The following is a 12,656-nucleotide window of genomic DNA, read 5'->3' as shown; positions in this document are numbered from 1 at the left end:
CATCAGCAGTGAGTGAGAATTCCTGCTGCTCCGCATCCTTGACAGCTTTTAGTGGCGATGGTGTTTGGGATTTTGGCCATTCTAATAGGTGTGTAATAGCTTGTTTGTTGTTGTTTTTTTTAACTTGTACTGGCTTAATGGCATACGACTTCAGATGCTTACTGTATTCTTTGGTGAGGTGTCTCTTCAAGTCTTTGGGTCATTTTTTAAAGCAGGTAGTACATTTTTAAATTGTTGATTTAAGATGGTTTTGCATATTTTATTTTTTTACATTTATTTTTAAAGATTTTATTTATTTATTTGACAGAGGTCACAAGTAGGAAGAGAGGCAGGCAGAGAGAAAGGAGGAAGCAGACTCCCTGCTGAACAGAGAGCCCAATGTGGGGCTCGATCCCAGGACTCTGAGATCATGACCTGAGCTGAAGTCAGAGGTTTAACCCACTGAGCTACCCAGGTGCCCAGGTTTTACACATTTTAGATAACAGTTCATTATCAGATCTCTCCCTTGCAAATATTTTTTTTCCCAATCTGTAGCTTGTCTTTTCATTCTGTTGGTGTTGTCTTTTGTGGAGCCGACATTTTAGTTTTAATGAAGCCCAGTATATCATTTATTCCTTTCATGGACTATACCTTTGCTGTATATAACAGGTCATCCTCCTAGCCAGAATCATCTAGGTTTTCTCCTATATTCTAGGAGTTGTATAGTTTTGCATTTTACATTTAAGTCTATGATCCATTGTGAGTTAATTTTTTTGGAGAGTATAAGGTTTCAATTTAGATTCTTTCTTTCTGTTTGTTTTTGCATGTGAATGTCTAATTCTCCCAGCACCATTTGTTGAAAAGACAGTCTTTGCTCTAGTGTATTGCCTTTGCTCCTTTGTCGAAGATCAGTTGACTCTATATGGGTCTGTTTCTGGACTCTCTGTTCGATTTCATTGATCTGCTGGTGTATTCTTTGACCACTGTAGCTTTATAGTAAGTCTTGCAATTGAGTGGAGTCAGTTCTCTGACTTCATTTTTCTTCCATACCAAGTTGGCTAGTCTAGGTCTTTTGACTTCCAGTGTAAGCTTTAGAATCAGTTTGTTCATATCAGCAAAGTATTTTTCTGGGATCTTGATTGGGACTGTGTTGAATGTATAGATAAATTTGGGAACAACTGATAATCTTGTCAGTGTTGAGTCTTGTTTCCCATGAACGTAGAGTATTTCTCCATTTACTTGGTTCTTCTTTTATGTCTTTCACCAGAATTTTATAGTTTTTCTTACAAGGATCTTGATCGTAGCTTGTTACATTTATACCTATTTCAGTTTTTTAGGCGCTGATATAAATGGTAACATGTTTTAATTTCCAAATTCCACTTGTTGATAATATATTACATGTACATGTAAGCATTGGATACCTTTTTGCTGGTATTACTTTGAACAGACTGTTGTTAGATCAATTAATAAGCGAAAGGAAATACAAGTTTTAATTTTGCCTTTCCTTACTCCCTCTTTAACATAGTTCCTTTATTTACGTATATCTGGTTTTCTGACCTTGCATCATTGTTTTCCCTTCACTTTTAACAGCTTTTACTAGGTAGGGCTACTGGCCCCATTTTTTGTTCTCAACTTTAGTTTGAGAAAGTCTTCATTTCTCCACTTTTGCAGAATTCTAGGTTTGTGTTTTTTTCCCTCACATTGTCATAAAATGAACACATCTTTTAGACTTTCTAGAAGGAGGAGGATTGTATTGGAGTCCAGGTTAAGACAGCTGCCCAGGATATGCAGTCTTCACAAAGCAGATGGTGCTGTGTCAAAGGACATTTGGTGCAGGTTATTTACATTTTTTTGCATAAAATGTTACAGGTCATTAGACAAAGGACATTTCAGAAAGTTGCTGACATTAAGTTTCTAGTATATTCAGAGCTGTTGGACTTTAATCCTATGTGAACCAGGGAAGCTTCTTCCTTTTTCTTTTTAGTTCAAAATGATCTTTTGGGGTTGTCTTCTTTTTTTTTACGATTTGATCTGTCTATTTGACAGAGACCACAAGTAGGCAGAGAGGCAGGCAGAGAGAGGGAGGGGGAAGGTGGAAGGAGGAAGCAGGCTCACCGCAGAGCAGAGAGCCCAATGTGGGGCTCCATCTCAGGACCCTGGGATTATGACCTGAGCTGAAGGCAGCCACTTAACTGACTGAGCCACCCAGGTGCTCCTGGGTTGTTTTGTTTAACAAAGCATATGTACAGCATGTGCTGAGGGCAGAAGCAGACCCTACTTTGAGGTTTTGCCAAGTCGTTCTGACCTTGGTAAATGGTAAAGTGTAGGTCCTAAGACATGAAGTTGAAATTTTCTGTTATCACTCTCAAGGTGAGTTTTCCCTCTGTCTCCTCCTTGCTGGTGTCGTCTCCAGGAGTCAGGTGTAATTTTTGTGTTCTTCGGTAGGTAAAGCATTCTTTCCTCTGGTTCCTTTTAAGGTTTTTTTCTTTATCTTTGATTTTCTGCAGTTTGAATACGTTACCGCCTTCTTGCCTTTTTTTTTCCTCTCTTGTCATATATTTATTTGTTGAAAGTTGGGCATATGTGTTGGGTGGTAGACGCTGAAGCAAGTAGGTGTTTGATGTGAGGTGTATTATATGTGTGTCCGGCAAAGAGGCTGCTTGCTGTTTGCGGTAGTGGTAGGTATCAGAGACTTGAGTTTCTTCTAGTGCCCTTGTTTTTCTATTCCCTGTTGTCTCTGGATTTCCCTGGAAATTCTTTTTTGGAATCTGCATCTTGCACAGAACAGCAGGCCTATTGATGTAGTTGTAAGGTCTTGGAGGTAAGGGGAGAAGTATCCTATAAACCTATGTTGAATTGTGGGTGTTGTATTAGCCAGAATTCCTGGGCTGCAACTTTGAGAAGAGTTTCTTAGCCTTTTTATTTTTCCCTCCACTATGTGAGACGGGAAGGCTGGAGAGGGGCTGCAGTCGGCTGGCTGACCTCCTCCCAAGCCAGATAAGGATCTGGTGAAGCTCTTTCCTTGCTGTGGAGAAAGTTATGCTGGGGGCTGATTCAGAATGGTTACATTTCCCCTCTCCCTGCTCCAAGCACCAAGTTCTGTGTGATCTCAGACCTTCACTGTGAGAACCTGGTAGGGCTCCTGGAGGTAAAACTCACGAATGTGTTTTTGTTCTCAAACAGTCCGCGCCGAGCCTCAGGCAAATTACCATTTATGTTTAAGTGTTCCTGCCACTAATTGGCTTCTGTTCCCAGTAAGCTGTGAACATAGACTGCAGCAGGAGGAAATTAGTAAGTCTGTGCCTTAATAAATAGATGGCAAAATAAATAGATCAATAAATAAGGGAAGGCTCTTGTTCATAGTTAGGATGCGTAGGATGCTCAGTGTTAACTGGTAAATGTGGGGGAGGGCTGCGGGAATCCAAAAGTCCTCTTGCAGCCAGATTCTCCCAATTCTGCCTCAGCCAAGAATTCTCAGTAGGTGCCAATGAGAAGGGGATAGGGTAAGGGAGGGAATTCAGATTTAAAAGGAATAAATGCTAACAATGAAGAAATGGGAATAAGTCCCAAGGAATTTAAGGGGCTCCCACTAGTGGTTAACTGGTACAGTTGAACACCAGGGCTCCCATATCTTGTGACTTGCCTCCCATTTTTATTTCAAGCTTTTTCTTATTTTCTGGTATAAGGTGGTCCAGGCTGATCTTGTACTCCATAGTTGGTGTCAGCCGCTTCTCTGAAGATCCTTTGAAGAGAAAAAAATATTTTTAAATTTTGTGTGTTTGAAAATTTTACAGAACTTTCTAACACAAACAAGAACAGAGAAATTAAAATGAATCCATCCTTTCAACAGCTGTGAACTTTCTTCTGCTGTTAATTCTTCTTAAAAATCAGGGCAGTAGGGCTGCCTGGGTGGCTAAATGGGTTAAGCCTTTGCCTTCAGCTCAGGTCATGATCTCAGGGTCCTGGGATCGAGTCCCGCATCGGGCTCTCTGCTGGGCAGGGAGCCTGCTCCCTCCTCTCTCTCTCTACTTGTGATCTCTCTCTGTCAAATAAATAAAATGTTAAAAAAAAAAAAAATCAGGGCAGTATTTAACCTCAAAGGGAGAAGGATGGTGGAAGTTGAGAAATACAGAAATTGAAATCCTTGTGAAGGTAGAAAGTTCATGTTCAGTGAGTCACCAGTACTCTGGAAGGCCTTCTGCTTCCTTTCTCTGGGTTGAGTGTTTGAGGAAACAAGTGGAAATAAATGATTTTTTTTTCAAGGGCATCTCTTTGTTCTACTTGACTTTCCTCTCCTGCAAGCCCCAACATGTCACAAGCCTTAGGTCCCCAGGGACTAAACTGAGGCCTCCCTCCTGCCTGTTCTTTGAGAGGAGAGCCTTCTCCCTGCCCGGGAGGGGCGGTTTGCTGGGATTGCGCTCCGGGTGTGTCCCACGCCTCCCTGGCCTCTGGTTTACCAGGTTCCTTGCTCTACACCAAGTTGGACTGACTCAGTCTCACAAAGGGAATTCAGCTAACAGGCACAGGAGATACGGTCGGAAGAAAGATGACAGAGGAATTATACTGGACTGAAGGAAAATTCAGTTTGTAAAATTATAAATTTGGAGTTAAAAAATGTATTTAAACTCCATCTTTTCTAAAAGCATTGGCCAAGTTAGATTTGAAAATTTAGGATATGAAAATGAATTCCACATTGAAGACACCTTTAAAAGGATTAAACAGCTTCTGGTTTTTTGCTAGGTGATAGCACAGAGAAACGTTTATTTATTTAGAGAAATGTTTGAGTTGGTAATACACCATACGAATTTTGCTGTAGCATTTCTGAAAGATGATAGCTTGTCACTGAACTCAGATAAACATTTCGTGTCACATAACAAAGACCCTCTCTTTGACCATACTTGAGCCAGGCGCCTCTGAGCCCTCTTCTTGACTAGACCTTAGCCTTGACCTAGAAAAAAGATTGCAGATTCTCCACACAAATGATTTTGTTCACCCCCCGCCCCTAAGAGACTTGAACAGACACGCGCATGGTCTCGCAGCGCATGGTCTCGCAGCTCGAGGGCCTATCCCTAGGATTAGACTACAGCCCTCCTAAAATCCTTTCCTGGGAAAGTGCAACACTGTCAGGAGAACTTCCTGTTTGTTCAGGGAAAACCTGGTGATTGGCAGACAGGTCCCTGAACACCCTCTTACAGCAGTTACTTGGGAAAGCTTGCAATTATAAATCCTTTCTTGGTGGCTTTGAAGTGTACAGCTTCTACTGTCCGGAACTGTCATCTCAAGGACCTGAGAAACTCCTCTTTGAAGCGATGATGTCCAGGGAGGGCACTCTTGCTCTCCCGGCCGCTGGGTTGCTGCCTTGCTCGGGCTTGCACGGGGTCCTCTGTTGGTTTCTCTTCCGCCTAAGTGCTCATCAACAACACGAACATTAGTCTAGTCACGTTAACCAACAACCTTCACGCCCGATTTTTGTGGATTTCCCCTTCCCTGACTCTGCTTAAGCCCTGGCATCCCCCCTTCACCCCTGCCCCTGAAAACAGCAGCCATCTCTGCACAAACAGAAGTCTGAGCTCATTTCACCCTGGAGCCTCTCCCTCATCGCAGTGGTTACTGATTAAAATCTATCCTGATCCCTTTAGCGTCTGGCTTTGTCTGTCCTGGATATGCTCCACAGCTAGGGACGGAATCGGCGTCCCATCTGTACCTTTCTTCTATATGTAGACCTTTAAATTTTTTTTTTTTTTGATTTTTAAAATATCATTACATTTCCCATCAAAACAAAAGGGCTCTGACTGTTCTACAAATCTCAGAAGCTTAGAAGGGAACTTCGACTTCTCACTTCTTCGTGGCAGCTGTAGCCTGGAATGTAGAAGGGACTAAAGACCAGGATAGTGTCTTGGAGGCTGTGTGGAGATAAAAGGGAAATGACCGGAGCCCTGCTGGCGCCGCTCACTGGAAGCTCACAGAGCAAGTCCTTAACCTGGGGTGCTAAGCCTCTCCGGGCAGGGGGTGTGCCTGACTGGCCGGCAGACCCGTCCCGCCTTGTACCCTGCCCCCGGCCCCAGTTCTCCTGTAGTGCTGGGCAACAGTTATGGTCCTTAGGAAAGGAGCACTGCAGCCCAGTTTGTTTGTGGAAGTTTGTGGGAGTTTATTGATCCAAAGAGGCAGAAGGATTAAGAGAAATCCATAGGCAAAAGAACTTTGTTAATAACTTAGAAACTGACCTTTCTTCTCAGTGTGAACCTCCTTTCAGACCTACATCTTGCTGAAAAGAACTTATACTTTAATTGCTTTTCAAAATGTATATTATACATATTATACTATCATTTACATGTTTGTATACCAGCTTCCCTCCCCGTGCATCCTAAAGTGATTTTTGGATAAATGGCTGGGGTCTAAGGGGGGAGGGATCTTAGGTTGAAGTCAGGTGTAAAAATAACCATAAGGAGAGCACTTGTGATGAGCACTGGCGGTTGTACATAAGTGACGAATCACTAAATTCTACTACTGTAACCAGTATTACATTAGATGTTAAGTAACTAGAATTTAAATAAAAACTTGAAACAATGACAAAATGATCCCATAAACTCTAAAGTGTTACAAACAAGGTGAGGCATGCACCTGGATTCTGATAGATGGCTACCTTTTCCTATATGAAGATTTTTAATGAAACAGTAAAGTCATATTACAAAAGAAAAAAAAGACAAAAAAACATAATGAAGTTTAAACCTACTGTCTAATAATTTATCATTCCTGCCTTTGTTTCTGTGGGAGGGACAAATCACCTGAGACAAGAAGAAAGGCCAATCCCAGATGCTTCCTTAGGGCTTGGAGTGCCCAGGTCGCCAACCACGGGCACACAGGTTGGGTTCCCTGGACTCCGAGAGCCTGGAGGAAGAAGTGTGGTAACTGCCTTACGTACCCTTTGTGTCTTCTCTCAGAGAAACTGAGTATGGAGCATGCTACAGAGATGGACAATGTGAAATCCTTGGTTCACAGACTGTTCATGGCTTTGCACTTAGAAGAGTTTCAGAAAAAGAGAGAGCACCACTTACTGGAGAGAATTGACCACCTGAAGGGACAACTGCAACCTCTTGAACAGGTTAGGAAGCATCACCGTTGAGGCTCTTTGAAAATAATACTGTTGATTGAGCACTAGCTAAGTGAACGTTTGGGGGAACGCCCTACATAGGCTCACTTTCTCCTTCAGTCCTCATAATGAGCCTGCGTGTACTGTTGCCTCTCAGTCGCAGAGACAGCGAAGGTGCAGAGCTAGTGCATGGCGGCCCCACTGGATGCCGCTATCTTGAACAGTGTGCGCGCTGCCTTCCGCCCCTGGCCACACTGCCTCTGTGAATGAGGATCAGATGGGTCTGGATGTACCAGCATTCCCGGTTTCTCTTTTGGAGAACAGGCCCGTGGCCCCAGCTCTGCTTACCATACAGACAGCTGGAAAGTTAGCAATGGCTTCCTAACATCCGAAGTTAGTCACTGATGGAGGGGAAAAGATAACTTTTTTGGGGAGGCGGGGTTGGAGTCTGTTTTAAGGGAAAGAACAGCGTCTCCTAAACCTCCAATCCCCTCTGACTTTTAAAACTGGATGGGTGTCTTCTGCATATCCTTGTATCTGAATAGGAAGTTTCTGGAGATAAACTTATTTAATAGTATCGTCTAAGGATACCTAGGAGATGGCAGAGCGAGGGACTTTGAAATTTTATTTGTTGAATTGTGTGTACCCACATTTTTATTTTTCACTTTTTAAAAAGTTGATGATAGGGCGCCTGGGTGGCTCAGTGGGTTAAGCTGCTGCCTTCAGCTCAGGTCATGATCTCAGAGTCCTGGGATCGAGTCCCGCATCGGGCTCTCTGCTCAGCGGAGAGTCTGCTTCCCTCTCTCTCTATCTGCCTGCCTCTCCATCTACTTGTGATTTCTCTCTGTCAAATAAATAAATAAAATCTTTAAAAAAAAAAAAAAGTTGATGATATATTTACTTGTGTTAAGATTTGAAAATCAGGAAAGGTGCCAGTGGAAAGTTTTCCTCCTAATGCCATATCCCCACACCCATGGGTCATTTTAGATTTTCTTCATCTGTGTATACACAAGTCAAATACATTATTTTGTTCCCTTCTTCAGAAAAGGGCATACACTGCTACATACTGTTCTCCCTCCCCTTTTTTCACCAACAGTGTATGCTGGAAGGATCTCTGCACGGGTACATAGTTTCCTCGATACTGCTGCATAATAGCTTGGTAGATGTAGGCACAAGTGTTAGTCTTTTACTCTTGAGCACCTGAAGTGGACCATGTGTGAGCAAGGCTACCTACAGGACGCATTACTAGAAGTACAGTTGCTGGGTCAGAGAGAATAGGCCTATCATTTCAGGCTTCAGAGGACAGCGTCTTGAGTTTTCCATTGTATACCCTTCTATACTACTTAATTTTTTCTTCCCACAAGCAGATATTACCTTTATATTTAAAAAAATGGCTCATCTAATGAACTGAATTGGAAATAAATGATCACTCACGAATGTGTCTGCTTCATAACTTTTCCCTAAATCAGACCTCGTTAATATAATCAGATAGGTGTTACTTTACTTTTGTTCCTTCTTTCCCTGTGACTGGGTACCCTGTAAGCTGAACCAGGCTGGTTTTGCCCCTTAGATAAAAGCTGGCATCGAAGCTCGCTCAGAAGCCAAAACCAGTGGACTTTTATGGACCGGGTTAGCCTTGTTGTCTGTTCAGGGCGGGGCGTTGGCCTGGCTCACTTGGTGGGTGTACTCCTGGGATATCATGGAACCGGTGACATACTTCATCACGTTTGCAAATTCCATGGTCTTTTTTGCATACTTTATCGTCACTCGCCAGGTGAGTAGTTTTAGGAAAATGGTAAGTTAGAACATGTTTTGCAACTAATTCCATATCCAACTGAAGTGATGAGCAATAAAACCTTTTTTATTTACTGAATTGCTCTCTGGGTCTGTAAAAGCTGATAAATTCTGTTGTTGTTTTCCACAAGAATAGCACATATACAGCACAGAAAACCGATAACCTCTTTAGAGAAATAAATAGTACAACTCATAAATTTCTCCGTGGAGATAAACACATCAAATTGTGTTCTGTGTCTTTAGAAATAAAATTGACTACGTATTGCAGAAACAGTCAGTAACTTTAGCTTTCATTGCATGATTATTTTGCCAAAACAGTTTCCCTTTTCTCCTTTCTATCCCAATATGTGTGATTCCTCTTCCCAGCTTGCTTGCTTTTGAGAACAGCCGCTGATCTCAAGCAAGATGAAATGTTTTCCTTGTGTTGCCTTATGCTTCCTCTGTTGGCCACTGCAAATATTTTACTCATCTGCCTTCTTTTGCTTTAGTGTTGCTAAGGCAAGTGTCTTTCTTACAGAGACATTATGTTCATTTAAAACATGTTCTTTTTTTCCTCCCCCCTTTTTTCCTTTTAGGATTATACTTACTCAGCTGTTAAAAGGAGACAGTTTCTGCACTTCTTCCATAAGAAATCAAAGAAAGAACATTTTGATGTGGTGCAGTACAACAAGTTAAAAGAAGATCTTGCTAAGGTACCCTGTCGGAAATACGACCTCTTGTGACTGGTCCTATTTGGGCTCTTTGGGAGCTAGAACATAGTATCAGGGAAATCCCTAAGTTCAGGCTTGGTCCTCAGTAGACTTCTGTGTACTCTGCTTTGCTCAGTGAAACAGTTGATGTTTCAGTTGATGCTCAGTGAAACAGTGTGTGATGCTAATTTCACATCCTACAGTTTTGGTTTTGACTCTCATATTCTGCATGGGGATGTCTTTTAATGTGTGGGGGGAAATGTCTTAAATGACTTTGAGATCGTAAAATAATAGTTTCCAGTAGCAGTTCTTAATTTTTATTTCTATTTCTATTTCTGATTTCTATTCACATTCTGAGTATGTGTTTTTAAAGAAAATTGTCCAATATCCAGCTCAACTTTTTTCTTCTTCCTTTTTTTTTAAATTTTATTTTGGAGCAGAGGCACAGGGAGAGAATCTTAAGCAGACTCCATGCCCAGCACAGAGCCTGATGCGGGGCTGGATCTCACAACCCTGAGATCATGACCTGAGCCGAAGTCAGAGTTGGAAGCTCAACCAACTGATCCAGGCAGGCACCCCTCAAGCCCAACTCTTAAAAACATAAAAGAAAGTAGACTTTTAGGAAGATGAACATCGGTAAAACATGTTAAGCTTTTTAAAGGTGTTTATAACTTCTCCTCCTTAAAAATAAGAGTCAACATGGATTCCTCATTTCATCTTTTCCATCTTTCTGGTGAGAAAAGGGAGGTGCTTAGTTACTTGCCCAGGTATTACACTGTAGAAAGTGAGGAGACAAGGCTATGAACCCACCAGCCTGACTGTGGAGCCTGTGCTCTGAGGGTCTTCCACATAATCTGTATCTCAGGCAGCTTTTACTCTGGCCTCTCAGTGGACTCATTAGCTTGATTCAGATGCTACACGCTTCTTAACACATTAACTAGATTTTTAATTTTTCTTAGTAATTTTACAAGAAAAACATTTCAGTAAAAATCTCTTCCGTTGACTAATGCATGCTCCTTTAATAGCCAATATTCATAATGTCTGTTACCTGTAACATTCTAAACTACCCATCTCTCAAATTAAAAAAACAAATTCTAGAATTCAACTTGTAATCCAAGAGTTGGGGATGATAAAACCTTTAACAATTTTTTAAATTTTCTAAAATCACTACTTAAGAAAAATATAGTATTATTTTTAATTGGCGGGTACTCTTACATTTGAATGATATAATCCAAGGAGGCTAAAGGATGGATGTTCTTCCCACTGTTTGATAGTCCTGGGCGTTTAAGATTTAAAGTAGCACCTATGGGGGCGCCTGGGAGGCTCAGTGGATTAAGCGTCTGCCTTCGGCTCAGGTCATGATCTCAGGGTCCTGGGATCGAGCCCCGCATCAGGCTCTCTGCTCACTGGGGAGCCTGCAGCTTTCTCCCTCCACCTGCTGTTCCCTCGCTCTCTGTCTCACAAATAAATAAATAACATCTTTAAAAAAAAAAAAATAGCACCTATGAAGTATTCTTTTAAGGCAGTAATGTTGAGGAAGAAGGGAGAATGATTGGTCCCAGTGTTTTTCTTTTCAAATAAGAACTAGAAAAACCATTATAAAAGGAACAGCAAACAGCAGGAACTTGAAGGATATATTAGAAGCCTTAAACTCTTTTCAGAAAGGATCCCTACTCATCAAGATACTGTAGACATTTGCCATTAGTAGTTTCAATAGATTTATTAACCTAAGGATGCATTAAATTTATAGAATTCCTCTCCTGCAGTAATGCTGTTTCTCGTTCTCTTTGATCACGTACTTTTTTCTTTTTCCCGTTGACAGGCTACGGAATCCCTGAAACAGGTGCGCCACTCCCTCTGTTTGCGAATGCAAGGAGAGGAAGTCAATGAAAAGAATTAATCTTAGATTTTTAAATGTCATTGAATTTTTCCAGTGTGTGTTGATTCCGCAACTTAGAAACTGGAACTTTTTGAGTCCCATAGTTCTTTGAATTTGATTGTTTCAGTGTCTTTTGTCAATTAAAAAAAATGCTTGCAAAAACACAGGTATTCTTTGAAGCTCTCATTTGAGATTTTTGGTTTGTGGATTCACATGACTTTTCGGGGATTAATGCCAGAAGGAGGTTGGCTGAGTCAGTCCAAGTCAGAGCAGCTGGGGCTGGGGCTTGGAACTTGAGCTAAGCATCCTCGTCCTCAGACATTGTGTTCATTCTCCCTGCGAGGGGGAATGGTCAGGGTGCGTGGAATTCACTCTTATTCTTCGGTTTCCTTTAGAATTGTCTTGTCATTAATTTATTTTTAAATACATGATTATTCCAAGACCCTTGATCATTAAACATAGCTAAAGTTATCATAAAATGTCATTTGAAACGTTTCATTTTAAGTAATATCTACTGAGATAGATAGAGTTTATATGCTGTCAAGTACTGATGCAGGCTTTTATGTATACGTATTTGTAATCCTATAATCCTATGAGAGTAGCTGTTTTTAATCCCAGTTTCGTAATAAGGAAATGGAGGTACGGAGAGGCTAGTTAGCCCAAGTGCACAGAGCCAGATTTCAGCACCTACTCAGAGAAGATGATAAATCTTCATTCATTTACAACTAATGGTGTTTGGTCCATTGTCCAGGATTTCAGGGTCTGCGGGCCAGAAAGGGTGATGGTGATAATCTGATATTAGAGATTTGTCATTAAAAAAAAAAAAAAAAAACCCAAAGCTCCTAGTGTTTTCAGAGTTTGTCTTTCAATCAAATCAGAATCAAAGTTCCTGTAGGCAAACTGTAACAGTGCACAGTGACCACTTGCTGTGTTGTCAGTGTCTTGAAACATGGAGATTTTGAATCACTACTATATTGGTGTCTTATAACTAAACTAAGAGGATGCACTAGTATGTTTTTATAATGAATATCACCAGGTTAAGCATTATGATGAGTCCTTAGAACATGTTCTCCCTTTGAACTCTGTACCTAGGGAGCCAAGACCATCAGTACGGTTAGATCAGAGTTCAGAGAAACCACTTGGGAAAGGTGGGCCTTGCCTTTTGGGTAGAATTTGGAACCAAGGGGAAGCATTTCAGGTGGGGATACAAGTTGGGAGCAGGGGA

At 41.4% G+C, this 12,656-nt stretch overlaps 1 protein-coding gene across 2 annotated transcripts in view; it reads left to right on the top strand.

Annotated features, from left to right (window-relative positions):
• The window catches only part of MCUB (mitochondrial calcium uniporter dominant negative subunit beta), a 96,095-nt gene extending 84,500 nt beyond the window's left edge, over positions 1 to 11,595 (top strand). For both annotated transcript variants that reach the window (XM_013053992.2, XM_013053995.2), the window contains exons 5-8: positions 6,921 to 7,081; positions 8,640 to 8,843; positions 9,439 to 9,555; positions 11,375 to 11,595. In XM_013053992.2, the coding sequence (XP_012909446.1) occupies positions 6,921 to 7,081; positions 8,640 to 8,843; positions 9,439 to 9,555; positions 11,375 to 11,452 (560 nt within the window). In that variant the 3' untranslated portion in view covers positions 11,453 to 11,595. The remainder of the gene's footprint in view (positions 1 to 6,920; positions 7,082 to 8,639; positions 8,844 to 9,438; positions 9,556 to 11,374) is intronic.
• The last annotated feature ends 1,061 nt before the right edge of the window (positions 11,596 to 12,656 follow it).

The sequence above is a fragment of the Mustela putorius genome, unplaced genomic scaffold (assembly GCF_011764305.1).
Source record: "Mustela putorius furo isolate JIRA1106 unplaced genomic scaffold, ASM1176430v1.1 tig00000868_pilon_pilon_pilon, whole genome shotgun sequence".
NCBI lineage: Eukaryota > Metazoa > Chordata > Mammalia > Carnivora > Mustelidae > Mustela > Mustela putorius.
The sequence above is the reverse complement of the archived record's forward strand: the minus strand, read 5'-3'. Positions and strand labels throughout refer to the sequence as shown.